Source organism: Orbicella faveolata, unplaced genomic scaffold (genome assembly GCF_042242905.1).
Source record: "Orbicella faveolata isolate gen_17 unplaced genomic scaffold, um_ofav_v1 contig_13, whole genome shotgun sequence".
Taxonomy (NCBI): Eukaryota; Metazoa; Cnidaria; class Anthozoa; order Scleractinia; family Merulinidae; genus Orbicella; species Orbicella faveolata.
In genome coordinates, this window is record NW_028301540.1 from 19,876,430 (window position 1) to 19,892,270 (window position 15,841).

The window sequence follows — 15,841 nt, forward strand, 5'->3', positions numbered from 1 at the left end:
CAGGAACGACATCTTTTGATAGTCTTAGAAAATTCATCATAATTACCTGAGACCAGAGAACCTGGAATTACCAGTTTTGATAATTAGAGTTGGTAAAATTTCTACAACCAGAGGTGGCAGCGGAGGTCAAGTGGTTAGGGGGCTGGATTTGTAATCCACAGTTCCTGGGTTGAAATCCTTCTCTCTGGCACTAGATAGATTTGTGTTGGGTGGTCCCGAATTTAATTTCTCCACATCTTGTAAATAGTTAACTGGACAGTCTCCAACCAGCTGGGATTTTTGGGATTTTGTTGCCGAAGTGTTTTGAAAAGATACACTGCACTCGCATCATTGTACTCGCGCTTGTTGGATATGAGTTGGCTATACTCATCTCATATTCAATGAGCGTGAGTGGAATAATTGTTTTATTGAACACGCCCCCAAAATATAGAAAACTAAGATGAAAAAAAAAAAAATAATAAAAAAAACGTCTTAAAAGATTGTGCATACGCGTCCCATATTTGTAGAGTACGGTATAATGGCTCATTATATAGCATGATTGCTAAGCCAATGAAAACACTTGAATTGCATTAGCCAGTGATCCAGTTTTTAATTATATAGGATATTAACATCAGTTTCCCAGTCTAGATAAATATGAACCCAACTCGTTTTAGTAAAAATGTATGTGCATTAACTTCTTTCAAAGGATTAACCTCTAAGACTGCTCTAACATTAAATTTCTTTCTTTCTTGCTGGATGCATCAGCAGAAAAGCAGAGTTCATCGCAGCAATTGGAGAGAGTGGTACCAAGTACAAGTAGCCAAGATCCCAAACGCTTCAAAGTGGAAGGTATTTAGCAATTCTGATGTTCTTTTAATTGAAATAGAAACTTGATAATCATGTTATGCACACACTACAGTATTACCACAGTGCAATAAACAAAGTGGTTATGAGTCACTCAACTTGAAAAATGGATCCTCTGTAAACCAGGGCAGTTTTGATGCCACTTTACTGAGTTTTTAATTTGTAGGTCATACATCATTTATACATCGAGCTAGTAACATAAACAAGAGAAGTCCGAGGATTGTTAACATTGTTGAAAACTAAGTTTTGGTTTATTGTAGTGGGAAAAGATTGTTGCAATATTTGGGCTCTATTTCAGAGTCATGTAGTTAGATGAAAACAAGTGGACAGCTAATATATCTAGGCTAATTAGGTGTATGTAGGCTAATTAGGTAGGTATGAACAAGCAATAACATGACATGATCTGCCGAGCGACAGAGGCGATAAATGAAGTTAAAGCCCAATGGCATTGTTAAAGAATACTGGAAAATGCAACAGTAAGAGAATAATTAAGGAGATTTAACACCATTTAAGGCATTCGTGAAGTTATCGTAGTCCTAGACGTTACCACAAAGAAAGTACCGCTTCTACCTGATCACCCAAGCTAACTTGGCTAAGTTAGTATTAGCCGTGTGACCAGGTAATAAAATCTCTGACCATCCCTGTCCGGGAGGTCCTTATTTTCTTTCCTATTTTAAGCGTAAAACCACGACGTACAAGTTAATTATGAACTCCCTTTAATTAAGACAAACACTAAGTTAAACGTTTTGTATCAATAGAGAGTTGGTGTTAAAAAACGTGACATTTGCCACGTTAGATGCGTTAGGTTATGCGTATTAACTGTTACACTTAAGCCGCATTTCGTGTCATTTACTTGGGTTTCAAAAGGTCGGTTGCAAACATGCATAATTAATTTCTATTGCTCAGAGGTTCTGTTCCTTAAGACTCAGAGAAATAATGAAATACAAGTTTTCCATTTTCTGTTTCTCTGTTGCATTAGCCCTTTCTTACAACTGGCGCCCGTTTTATGAACCTCGTATTGCGAAGAAATTTTCATAGAGCGCGACACCTCTACGCTTTAATCACCGATCACTTTGTACTTCTTCTCTTGCGGGTACATATCAAAAAGTGGCATGTTGCCATGCTGTCTGTTGTAGAAGTTTTTAGTAAGCCCTATGCCTGAACTCGTTCATTAGTGATCATTTCTACATAACGAATTCTACATCTTAATGATGAAACATTATACTGTATCTAGAGAATAAACTCTACGGCTCTACGGCTATACGGCTATCTAGGTAATTGACTCTACGGCCCTACAGTTCTACGCCTCTCATGATGGCCGTACTGCTTTACGGCTCTACCGCTCTGCCGCTCTATGGCTCTACATCAACAGTTCTGCGACTCTTCGGCTTTACTGTTCTACGGCTCCACGGTTCTACGATCACACATATCTAGATAACGAATGCTACAGCTCTTATTTTACTGAAGGAAAGTAAAATATATGGTCGTACTAACGCCCTGAAGGAAAGTGAAATATACGGTCGTACTAACGTACTGAAGGAAAGTAAAATATATGGTCGTACTAACGCACTAAAGGAAAGTAACATATAGGGTGGTACTAACGTTCTGAAGGAAACTAAAATATGCGGTCACACTAACGTGGTGAAGGAAAGGCAAAGTACGGTCGTACTTACGTACTAATTAAAAGGAAAGTAAAATATGCGGTCACACTAACGTACTGAAGGAAAGGCAAATAAACAGTCGTACTAACACACTAATTAAAGGAAAGTAAAATATACGGTTGTAATAACGTTCTGAAGGCAAATAAAATATCGGTCACACTAATGTACTGAAGGAAAGGCAAATAAACAGTCGTACTAACACACCAATTAAAAGGAAAGTAAAATATACGGTTGTAATAACGTTCTGAAGGAAACTAAAATGTGCGGTCACACTAATGTACTGAAGGAAAGGCAAATATACGGCCGTACTAACATACTAACCAAAAGGAAAGTAAAATATACGGTCGCACTAACGTCCTGAAAGAAAGTAAATTATATGGCCGCACTAAGCTACTGAAAGAAGGGCAAATATACGGTCGCGCTAACATTCTGAAGGAAAGTAAAGTATACGGTCGTACTAACATTCTGAGGGAAAGTAAAGCATTCGGTCGTACCAATGTACTGAAGGAAAGTAAAATATACGGTCGTACTAATGTATCGAAGGAAAATAATTAAAATATGCTGTCGTACCAACGTACTGATTTGTGAAGGAAAGTAAGTAAAATATATGGTCATACTAACCTATTGAAGAAAAGTTTGTGAAATATACGGCCACAATGTAATCGTTTATGGGTGCCTGACCAAATTAAGGCTATTAAAGAACCCTAATGAGCGTCCGCCATATTCGATGCCATCAAAATTATATAGCTGGCGTTTTTCCTGCTACAGTGGGCCCATTCATTGGCTAGTTTATGGTCACATGACATCTAACAATGAAATTGTTTCCCGCCAAATGCCATGAGCGGGCAGCATTGCGAAAACCATGATGTCAAACGGGAAACAGTTCACTGTCACCCGCAAAATGTTGACCGCTGTTGCACGTCATTTGTCAATAAAGTGATTATTTGTTTTCCACCGGTTTGACCCATTTGTTTTTCTATATAACAAATCACTTAATGACTGGTCCCTTGGGGAACAGTGACTTTTGTTTCCCTCGAGTCCCAATGTTTTCCTCGACTTTGTCTCGAGAAACAAAATGCACTGTTCCCCTTGGGACCAGTCATTAAGTGTTAAATATTGTATGGTTAAGCGAAATCTTATTACTTTACTGTAAGTTGAGTAAAGTCCTTTAATGGCCTTAATCGGAACAGAGACTGCAGTGGGGTACAGAAAGAGATTGATGAATTTAATGAGTTCTTTTTCTCTTTTCAATAGCTTCGGAAAAACCTTTAACTCATGAAACATGTTCCACAGGTCAGTGTAGAGATTCTGCAAAGCCTGCAGTGAGACAGGACACAAGTGGATCTTCACTGGCCCCAGGTAAGTATGTAGCAACAACACTAGGATATAGCGTTATTTTATCTGGAGAAACATTGTTAACATGGAATGGAGCAGGGGGAGGCGCTATTTCCAGAAATAAGTGATATGGGTGTGTGGGAGCCAAAGGGTGTGATTTTTGAGCTGTTTTGGTTTCAAAGTTGGTCAGATTTTGGCACTTTGCTCTACAGTAACTTTTTCATTGGTAATAGGCCCTTTGCAGCTGCGGTCACGTGACCAGATTTTTCCTAAAAAATTTTTGTATTATGGGCTATAACTGAAAGAATGCCAGAAATGGAAAGAGCGCATCGAAAATACCAAAATGGCCAAGTTTGAGGCTCCAGGAAAAAACGAGTAAGTTTATACCATAGTTTGAATTTTCGGAAAATTTAGAGGATTCGTATGGAAAATGTTGCTGGAGAGCAAGGTCTTGCTCTCCAGCAACATTTTTCCATACAAATCTTATTCTTTCAAAAATTCAGACCATCATAAAATCTCATTCTCTGATGATGGGGCCTCAAACTTGGCCATTTTGATATTTTTGACATGCTTTTTCCATTTTTGGCATTCGTTAAGTTATAGCCCATAATTTTATGAAAAGTAGGTCACGTGATGGCTTAGCTGCAAAGGGCCTATTGACTTTAGGTTAGAATTAGGTATAATTCTTTCATATAGAATTTCCATGACTGTATTATAAATCCCTTTCTATGGGGCTGTGCATGTGAGAGTAAACACTGCCATTTTATAACTCAGTTAATAAAAACTAAGAGTTTTAAAAATGAGGTATTTTGGTGTCAATTAGGATTTGAAGTAACAGATGGCACTTTCGCTCCCCGGCAAAGGTTTGAGTAAGTAACCCCTGTGCAATAACCTTATTTATATATTTTCTTTTTTAGATTTGCTTGGGCAAATGTTCAGGAATCTTCAGCAAATGCAATGCGATGTAAGTAAGATCAACAGTAATACTAACCCAGCAGTAGAGTTGGAAAAGATTGCATCAGGCAAAGGCTTTGTGATTTCTGACAATGAAGGGTCGGGGAACTGCATGTTTTATGCATTGTCTGAACAACTGAACCTTGTGAAAGGAATCAAGATCTCGCATGGAGAATTGAGACAATCCATAGTGCAGTACCTGTCAAATAACCCAAGGCTGGTAAGTTTAGTATTTCATTTTGTTGTTCTGGTTAAGAAAATCTTAACATACATACATGCACCCATACATACATATGTATACTTTATTTTTAAGCAGCTAAAATGTGCTAATATCTTCCAGAACATAAGTATATAGAGGATATTACACGGTGGCGAGAAGATATGAATTTTATGTTCTCGTGGCAAGAACAATATCTCACGAGTGAGCGAAGCGAACGAGTGAGATATTGTTCTTGCCACGAGAACATAAAATTTATATCTTCGAGCCAACGTGTAATGTTCTTTTTATTATATGGAGAAACCAATTCAACAAAAGCAAAAGGCAGGAATGGTGACGCCATTGAACGATACGACACTCACAAAGGTGACATACGGAAAATACGCCACTCAGGTCCCGGATGAAGTGGCGTATGGAATCTACGAGTGGTTTAGTTCCCAGTAAAACACTCTTCTCCATATAATAAAGCAAAATACGATACCTATACAATAAATATGCCCAACATGTGGCTTAATTGGGAAAATGTGTTCCACGTGATCAGACTACAGCATTTATGTCAGCATTTGAATTGGACTTGCAGTCGGATAAGACTGCAGAAAATTGGGCATGGCCATATACAAAAATAAGTTCAATCTTTCAATTGCTGTGGAAAAAGTGATTTCAACATTTAGTTCTCCATTATACATGCAGCCCATGAGAGGGACATTTCTGCCATCACACCTGTAAAATTCTATGTGTTCTGACCTCGTTAAAAGTTAGTCTTTTTATTCACCCTTCTTACAGCCAGATGGAACAGATCTGTGTAACTTCATTGATGGATATCGATCATGGGCTGATTATCTTACAGACATGGAGCAAGATGGCACATGGGGTGATCACGTGATTCTCTGTGCGACTGCAAATTGTTATAAAACGTACATTCGCGTGATTAGCAGTCAGTCAAATCACCGTGACCTTACTATCAGGCCTGTTTGTCACGTGATCAGCACCAACCCACTTGTGCTGGGCCATGTTCATGAAGTTCACTACGTTAGCCTGCAACCCAAACAAGGTGAGGCTTCATGCAACACGCTGCGTTATAAGACAGTTTGTTGGTAATGTATATCATGTCAACTCATACAAGGTAAAGCTTACTACATCACACTGTGTACATTATCTGTTTGTCATGTACATAATTTCTTTTATTTCTTTTGGGCATGTAAACTGCCCCTTGTTTTTCATGATTTATCATTTTCTTGTAATAAACAAATTTGTTTGTAGATAAATGAATTTGCTAAGGTTAGTCGTGTTAGTTATTATTAATAATAATAATCGCATCTATAATGAAATTCTCGATCGTGATTGGTTTCCGCGTGCCTATTTGCCGTGTAATCGGCACGCGATCACGTGGGTGTCCAATTACAGTTATCCAATTTAAACTTTTAGTAATTGGACACCTGTAATTGAATACCCACCTGATTCGCACGTCAATTGCACACGTTTTAATGGCTTTCTTTTACATGTTTCCTACAGTTTTCAAAACTTATGAAACGCGCTACATACGTTTTCGTTCAAAAGAAGTTCTTGAAAGACATTTTTAATTGTGAAATTTGTTATAGATACGATTAATAATGGTAATAGGACTGAGTGGAGTCCAATTCGGTCTGTAATCATACGAGTGATTAACAAAATCGGACGACCGCGAAGCGAGAGTCCGATTTGTTAATCACGAGTATGATTACAGACTGAATTGGACGACACGATGTCCTGTTACCAATTAATCAAAACTATGACAAAATTCGAGAAACGAACAAACCATCGATTGATCGCTGAACGATTAAACGTCGTTATGAATACTGAAAAACACAGCAGTTTACTAAACATAAGTGCACCGCAACAGCGCGCGCAAAATGACGCGTATTGTCCAATTAGAAGCATGACGCGTGCACTGTCCAATGAAAGCTCAAATTGGGCTGCTGATAGCCAATCGCGTTCGAGAATTTTGTTATATTTTTGATTATAATAGTGATAGTGATAGTGATAGTGATAGTGATAGTGATAGTGATAGTGATAATAATAATAATAGTAATAATAATAATAATAATAATAGGGCATGGAGTAGGACAAGCTCATAGGGCATGGAGTAGGACAAGCTCGTAGGGCATGGAGTAGGACAAGCTCACGCTTTAGCCTACTTCGGGAAATTGGACGCTCCCGCCCACCAGAGTCTGGGGTGGCACCTTTGGCAAGTGCTAGCAACCTCGCAGCCACCCTGCTCTGGGTTACGAGCACTACAAATATGAAAAGTCGTACTAGGAATAATTCATGCCGCATCGGTCGTCCCGCGGATCAACAAGGGCCGCGTCCCCCAGCGGGGAACCAGGCTGGGATCGAAAAGTCAGCTACTGGAACAAACTCCGCTCACGAACTACTAGAGGACATCCACAACGAGGACAACCCTCACAGAGGCCCTCTAGCTACATCCACCGGAAATCCCTTGAAAGGAACTAGACAGAAATGGACTAGAGAGGAGTATAAACAAGTGATGGAAGCATTTTACAAAGCTACGAATAACCCCTCTGAGACTACTACCACCAAGGCTGCATATAACATCTGGCGGCTACAAAACCCCACAGCAAGGCCAAACCTTGATGCAAACAAACTCGCTAATGTTCGCAGGGACATTATCAAGAGTAAAAGACTCACTGAAATGGAACTTGAAACCATACGAGCAAAGGTAAGGCAAACCACCTCCATTCCAGAGGAATTGAACAGATCAATACTTGGGATTGAAGACACTGACAAACAAGAGATGGTTGAAGCAAATGTGGACGAAAACACTTCCACATTACCTGAAAGTGCTGGAAGAACACAAAAACCTACAGAAACGAAGCAAGAGGAGAGTATGATAGCAATGAAAAATGATATACTGAGAAAGTGGGAAACAGTCAAATACCAGGAAATGACTGAGAGGCCACTCCTGCCAAAGATAAAGAAAGATCGCCGTGCCCGTGATACAATTGACACAGCCAACAAAGCCATTAAAGAAATCAAAGAAGGCATCGATGGACCACTCACTATAACTGGCATAAACCAAATTGTATACGCCACTGCCTCGATAATAACAGAGAAAATAGGCCTAAAACCAAGACAACACAGTCGCATACACAAAAAAAACAGAAGAGCCTGCTTGGAAAGCAAAAATTAAGAAAGAGATCCAAAAAAAGTGAAGTGATCTTTCGATTCTGACGGAAATACAGAACGGTTCAAACATCAGGGAGAGAAAAAGGAAAGACATTGAGAAACGCTACGACATCAAAAAACCTGGGGATGTGCCAATTATCAAAGAAAAATTGAAACAACAAATACAAGCTAAGGCGCAAAGGATAAAGAGATTTGAAAAAAGAAACAAACATTTCCGGCAAAATAAGATCTTCAAAGAGGACGGCAAAAAGTTCTACCGTGAACTGGGAAAGAAAAAGATTGGTGTGGATGAACCACCGCAGCCGGAAGAAGTTTTGGATTTCTGGAGTAACATCTGGGAGAAAGAAAAATCACATAACAAAGACTCTGCATGGATAAAAGGGCAAGAAGACCTGCACAAAGACCTTAAGGCCCAATCATGGAGAGCAATAAATGTCGAAGAGACCACCTGTGCTATCAACAAAAGCAGTAACTGGAAATCACCTGGAAAGGATAAAGTTTCTAATTTCTGGCTTAAACATCTTGTCAGCTTACATGAAGACCTAGCAAAAGCTTACACAAAGGTTATTGAACACCCCGAAGAAACACCAGAATGGCTTACTGAAGGTATTACATATCTACTACCAAAAACAGAAGAAACAAAAAACCCAAAGAACTATAGACCGATTACTTGTCTTCCTACGATGTATAAGATTCTGACATCCATCATAGCAGAACGAACATACACTTTCTTGAATGAACACCAGCTCCTACCATCAGAGCAGAAAGGCTGTAAGAGAGGGAGCTACGGATGCAAAGACCAACTCCTGATAAACAAGATGATTCTGGAGGACTGTAAGACCAAGAAAAAGAACCTATCCACAGCCTGGATAGACTATAAGAAAGCATTTGATAGTGTACCTCACACGTGGATAATAAAGTGCATGGAAATCTATAAGATCTGCCCTGTGACTGTCAACTTTATCGCAGAAAGCATGAAATGTTGGAAGACAACGTTACACCTCAACCACGCTGAAGGGTCAATAACATCAAGGCCTATCAATATCAAAAGTGGAATCTTTCAAGGAGACTCTCTCTCTCCACTCCTGTTCTGTCTTGCCCTTGCTCCACTGAGCTCATTACTAAAGGCAACCACTTATGGGTATGAAGCCCAGGGTAGAACAATCAGCCACCTCTTTTATATGGACGACCTAAAAACATATGCAAAAAGTGACAGCCAGCAAATCGGCCTACTCAATATTGTAAAGACATTCAGCAATGATATCAAGATGGAATTCGGGCTGGACAAATGCGCTAAAGCCACATTCAAAAGAGGAAAGCTGACAGAAACTTCCGATTTACAACTTGACATTGACACCTGTATCAAGGAACTAGACCAAGAGAACACATATAAATACCTTGGCGTGGATGAAGGTGATGGTATACAGCATGCCAAGATGAAAGAAAGAGTGAGGAAGGAATACTACCGCAGAGTAAGGATGGTCCTAAAAACGGAGCTCAACGCTGCCAATAGATTTAGCTATCCCAGTGGTGACCTACAGTTTTAACATAATCGACTGGAAGATGAGTGAAATCAAGAGGTTAGACACAAAAACAAGAAAACTACTCACCCTATCAAAAATGCATCACACAAAAGCAGATGTAGACAGACTCTACCTCCCAAGAAATGCTGGTGGTAGGGGTCTTATCCAATTAGAAGCCTCCTACAAAACAACCACGATAGGGCTCGATACATACCTAAAGAACACTGATGATGCCCTAATCAAACTAGTGCAAGAACATGATGGCAGAAAGAAATTGTACTCTATACAAAGGCAAGCAGAACAATTCAAACAAGAACTAGACCTAACAATACCAGATAAACAAACAGAAGAAACAACCACCAAATATGCAAAGAGAACCAAACAAATGGCACGAAATAAGACCCAAGAAAAATTAACAAAGCAGTGGGAGAACAAAGCCCTACATGGAAGATACCCAAAGAGAATAAAGGAGGCAGATGTTGACCACCACAAAACCAACCAGTGGCTCAAAAGCAGTGGACTGAAGGCAGAAACGGAAGGATTCATAATCGCAGCCCAAGACCAAAGCCTAGCTACCAGATCATACCACGCCAGCATTATCAAAGACGGTACTAGCCCCCTATGCAGGATGTGTAACAAATACAACGAAACAATTGACCATATCGTGTCTGGGTGTCCTGAACTTGCGAAAACAGAATATACCCACAGACACGATAAAGCAGCCGCGTATATACATTGGAAAGTTTGTCACAACTATAATATAAAGACATCAGAAAAGTGGTATGACCATGAGCCGCAAACAGTTACAGAAAACGAGGATGTCACGATATTATGGGACATGCCAATACACACAGACAGGAAAATAACAGCCAACAGACCCGATATAGTGATTAAAGACCACAAAACAAAAACCTGTAAATTTATTGACATGGCAGTACCATCAGACAGAAACACATCCGTGAAAGTCAGTGAAAAACTATCCAAATATAAGGACTTGGAAATCGAAACAAGCCGAATGTGGGGCATGAGAACGGAAACGATACCAGTTATCATTGGAGCACTTGGAGCTATCAAAAAGGGACTAGAAACTTATCTTGGAAGAATTCCCGGCCAATTAAGCATCAGTGAACTACAAAAGATAACCTTGCTAGGTACAGCACACATTTTGAGGAGGGTGCTATCAAGCTAAAAACTGGCTATCCCCTAGTGCCCCAGGACCATGGTTTGGTCTCGGCCCTAAGGACTCTAAGCAAACATTACGTGAGGACGATAATAATAATAATAATAATAAGTAATAGTAACTGGACCGAGTGGAGTACAATTCAGGAAGTACTCGCGCAAGTAATTTCAAAATTGGAGGAGCGCGAAGCGTGAGGCCGATTTGAAATTACGAGCATGTTTACTCCCTGAATTGTATGACACGAGGTCCAATTACCAATTAATCGTATCTATAACAAATTTTGGAATTAAAAATCTCTTTTGGGAAGTTTTTTGAGCATAAACGTGTAGCGGTTTTCATAAGTGTTGAAAGCTGTAGGAAACATTGCGGAGGAAGCCATTAAAGCGCGCGTAATTGACGTGAAAATCACGTGGGTATCCAATTATAGGTATCGAATTACAAAAAGTGCGAATTGGATATCTGTTATTGGCCACCCATGTGATCGCGTGCCGATTACGTAACAAATAGGTGCGTGGAGAACCAATCACGATCGCGAATTTTGTTATAGATACGATTAATAGTGGTAATAGGACTGAGTGGAGTCCAATTCGGTCTGTAATCATACGAGTGATTAACAAAATCCAACTATCGCGAAGCGGGAGTCCGATTTGTTAGTCACGAGTATGATTACAGACTGAATTGGATGACACGATGTCCTGTTACCAATTAATCAAAACTATGACAAAATTCGAGAAACGAACAAACCATCGATTGATCGCTGAACGATTAAACGTCGTTATGAATGCTGAAAAACACAGCAGTTTACTAAACAAAGTGCACCGCAACAGCGCGCGCAAAATGACGCGTACTGTCCAATTACAAGCATGACGCGTACACCGTCCAATCAATGCTCAAATTGGGCTGCTGATAGCCAATCACGTTCGAGAATTGTTATAGTTTTGATTATAATCATCATCATCATTATTATGATGATAATAATTAATAATGATAATTAATTTTTTATTTAGCTTTTTAATTTTTGTTTGAGGAGGGGGGGGCGTGGGCATACATGTAAAGTTCTCATTTATTGCTGATGGAGTGGTGAGTAGTTGAACATTACACACTGTATGACCTTTCATTAATTAGCAATTTTGTTTTGTTACTGTTTAGAACTGATATTGCCAAAGCAGATGATCACAATGTCTAAAGCTGCAACCAACGCTAGCAGCAGTTCAGGGGATGATGGCAATGACAGCTGCAATCGTCAAGGTATTTATGATAAGGATGAAATGGTTTTCTTGTGCAGATTACATTTTATTATAAATTGTGGACATGTAAATCAGGCCTGATTTCATCAAAGGATGCAAAAAGTATCTGCAGAAATCTCCTGATTTCATCAAAGGATGCAAAAAGGGTCTGCAGAAATCTCCAAAGGTAAAGCCATAATTCTCCTCATAAACACTTTCTGTACAAGAATGGCCCCACATGTGACATGTCCTGTGTATTCCCAGGGAGACCCCAAGGCAGAGCTTCTCTCTAACTGATTGTGAAGCTATTTTAGCAGTTCAAAAATTACATTGTAGCTTATTGGGGACAAATGACAACACTGTGCCCAGCCTCTGCTTTCAACCAACATGACCCAAAGCAATCAACTGCATCACATCAGTCCTTGGTTACTGTTCCACCATTTTCCAGTGCAGGAGTGGAACTGCGTCAAAAAACTACCCCCATTTCAAGACGTGTTTTTATCAGGGGGTGGGGGAACTTAAAGTGGTACTATGATCAAATTTTTACCTCCTGATTTTTTAGATGTATCACATAGAATTCCATGAAAGAATAAAAACGCCATTTACCGTTTTCAAATATCTGCATTAGTTCCAGAGATATTAGGGTTTGAAAAATGTGTAAAATATCCAAATGAGATGATTGATGACGTCATACACTCAGCCCAATATTATATTACGTATATAAATAGAGCTATCTCGGTCAATTTGCAACAGAATCCATTGAAACTTGGTAGGCTAACAGTTCTACAGGAAACACACCTACAGCTATAGAAAATTCTGTTCCCATGGCAACTGACTCTTTTCCAGTCCCCACCCACTTGATTTCAATATGTTAGTGATTTTCAGCTTGAAAAACATTAAACGAGGCCAGGAACTCGAACTAACATATTTATATGCTTGCTGGATCGTGCATATGAGACACCGTTAGCAAATATCAAAATGGATCGCCAAAGGTGGCCAGAAAAGCCCCTAATATTGGGGAGGCCTGGTACCCAATATGTTGCCATGGCAACAAAACTGTTAAGCTCGTATTGTGGAGCACATTTAGTAGAGTCTTACTGCAAAGAATCAAACATTTCTGAATTGGCTGAGATATCTTTCTTTATCATATTTGATCAAAACTTGGTTGAGTGTATGACGTCATCATTTAGCTAATTTGCATATTTAAAAAACTTGAATATCTCAAGAACGAAAAGAGAAAATAGTAAACGGCATTTTATTTCTCATACAGACTACTTGTTTATATTTTAAAATGGCTTAGATAGGAGAGATGCGATTTTCGTCATAGTACCACTTTTAAGATATGAAAACAACCCTTGATAATTCGGCGGATAGGGGCATTCATGAAACACGTAGTGGAAAAATGAAAATATCAAAGGGGTTAAAGAATTAAACATTTCAAGACCTATTTTTATCAGAGGGTGGAGGAGCTTTAGATATAAAACAACATTTCAAGACCTATTTTTATCAGAGGGTGGAGGAGCTTTAGATATAAAACAACCTTTGATAATTCTGAGGATAGGGGCATTCATGAAACACCCACTGGAAATATAGAAATTTCAGTGGGATAAGAAACAAAGAAACCCAATCCAAGACCTATTAATGCGGTATTTTGTTGAACCATTAGATTGCACTTTTGAAACCAGTGCAAGGCAGTCAGCTGAATATCTCGATGACTTTTATTTATAAATAATATATTAATAGACTAAAAGGCCATTGATTATTCATGAGGATCTATATTTGTTCTACCATGGCCAGGAAATGTTGAAATCTATACAAATGTATGCTTAAGTTAACTTGGGCCACCGATATGTCATTCTGATGTTATTATCACTTTGATATGTAACAAAACTGCATCACTGGTTAACTGGAAGTTTCTCCTCTTTCACATATAGTTGCTTTCAAAAAAAAAAACCTTGATATGGTTGTATAATAATGCAATTGATTGTGAGTTCTCATGCAAATTGTGTTATTGAAAGTCTTTTGTTAAAAAAGGATTGTTCAAAAGTGTAAATGATTGTCGTTTCCTGATGACGAATTTTATTTCGACAAACATGAAAATACATTTACAGCCAATGAATGTCAAGGGAAGATATTGTTTATCTTTTGATGATTTTGAATGTTAATGCATATGCAAATGCTATTCTTGAACGTTCCTTACGCGCAAATGAATGCCATACTGGTGTTAATGAGAGTACATTAACCATAATGAAACAAATTTGAACACAAAGGAATGGATATTTTCTGTAAATGAACAGCAAAAGGTGTAAAATGAGCTTCACTGGTGAAGACTACATCCTACATATATACATTTGATCTAATTTGTCTGAATATGCCAGTCATGCACTGTAAATCTTGTTTCCTTTCCTCTGGCTATTGTATTAGAAAGGCTTAGCATATGTGACCTGCATGACTGGACACAATGGCTATTCCCTACAGCTCATGACAGCTTGTCATGATATTGTGTCCGGAAGGTTCAAAACTTTACACTTTGATTGACAAATGACAACCATCCCCACCGTCCCTATAAGCTCCTTATCTGAAGTTGATTAGCCTCAAACCAACAGTCACTTAGCACCCGGAAATGAAGTAAAACTTGTTGACAGTTAATTTAGAGACACTTCTCCATTAACATTTTTTTTTCACAATTAATCTGCTCATCAAATGGTTGAGGTAAATCAGGTAATATGGAATTAACAGAAAGCAAAATTGACGCAAGCTATTATCTTGTGTAAACATATGAAAATAAATATTATATTTTCATCAATTTTGTTCATTCTTACATGTAGGCATTCAAAATCTTTCTCTTGCTCTTACTGAATTTATTTTATTCATTGATGCAGTGAATAGCTGCAAAAACCAACTGAGATTTATTATATAACCTTGGTACCCCCTTTCCCACCCCCCCCCCCCCAAAAAAAATGTAACATAGTCAGGAAAACTCAGGTAAACTAGTCTTAGTTGAAGATACTGTCGCACAGAATTCAAGAAACAATTTTTGTTATTGTACTTTTTTTGCAAGGCTTTGTTGCCATGCACACTGTGATTTGTCAGTTTAGTTTAGCTCGCTATAATTTAGAGCTGTTTCCGAAGCCATCAAACACGCTTGGAGATATAATAAATGTCTTACTAACAACGTCTTCAGGGTGTGTACCCCCGGTGTGTACTGTATGTAACGAAACCTCGTTTTCCCCCCGTTAATTTATGGCCCACGCGCCTCGAGCTTGGGCCAGAAATTGAAAGGGAGAAACTTGGTCCATAACGGCCCGTAACTTACATTACAGACTTCAGTCTCGACCACAGTGAGAGCCTGATTTCTCGTGTTTCTTTTCTTCCTTTTTGCTGTATAGCAAGTGCATGGAAAGTATACCCAATGAAATGTACAACAAGCATTTATCCAGTTGTATTCACTTTTATGCTTCATTTCATCAGGCTCTGATTTTATTTGTAATAATGCAGGTGTTTTTTAGACATTTCCTTCAAAGAAGTGTGATTCAATACCTCTCAGACTGCTGTACGTGGTGTTGATAAACGTACGCCCTGTTTCTTTCTTTTTGCAGATGGGTCAGCAGAAGGGCCAAGTCCACCCAAGCGCCCCAAATTTGAAGGTATTTTTATTACTTAGGGTAAAATAAAATGAGCTTTAGTAAATGAGCTCTTACCTTATCCTTAACACTACA

The 15,841-nt window shown here is 38.8% G+C and overlaps 2 protein-coding genes and 1 pseudogene across 7 annotated transcripts in view; all 3 read left to right on the plus strand.

Annotated features, from left to right (window-relative positions):
• The window catches only part of LOC110047864 (uncharacterized), a 33,313-nt gene that overhangs the window by 8,486 nt on the left and 8,986 nt on the right, over positions 1-15,841 (plus strand). The window contains exons 5-10 of one of the 6 annotated variants that reach the window (XM_089284962.1): positions 745-828; positions 3,759-3,863; positions 4,757-5,013; positions 5,794-6,061; positions 12,046-12,144; positions 15,722-15,769. In XM_089284962.1, the coding sequence (XP_089141088.1) occupies positions 745-828; positions 3,759-3,863; positions 4,757-5,013; positions 5,794-6,061; positions 12,046-12,144; positions 15,722-15,769 (861 nt within the window). Of the gene's footprint in view, positions 1-744; positions 829-3,758; positions 3,864-4,756; positions 5,014-5,793; positions 6,062-12,045; positions 12,286-15,721; positions 15,770-15,841 lie in introns of those variants that run through there. The other 5 variants (XM_089284963.1, XM_089284961.1, XM_089284964.1 and 2 more) reach the window with 5 other exon arrangements.
• On the plus strand, positions 7,289-9,455 carry LOC149115502 (uncharacterized; the record flags this gene model as incomplete). Its single annotated transcript, XM_089283905.1, has 2 exons — positions 7,289-7,926; positions 8,222-9,455. Coding segments are annotated over exons 1-2 (1,872 nt in total), but the record flags the coding sequence as incomplete, so codon positions are not given.
• Positions 9,427-11,218, plus strand: LOC149115503 (uncharacterized; annotated as a pseudogene).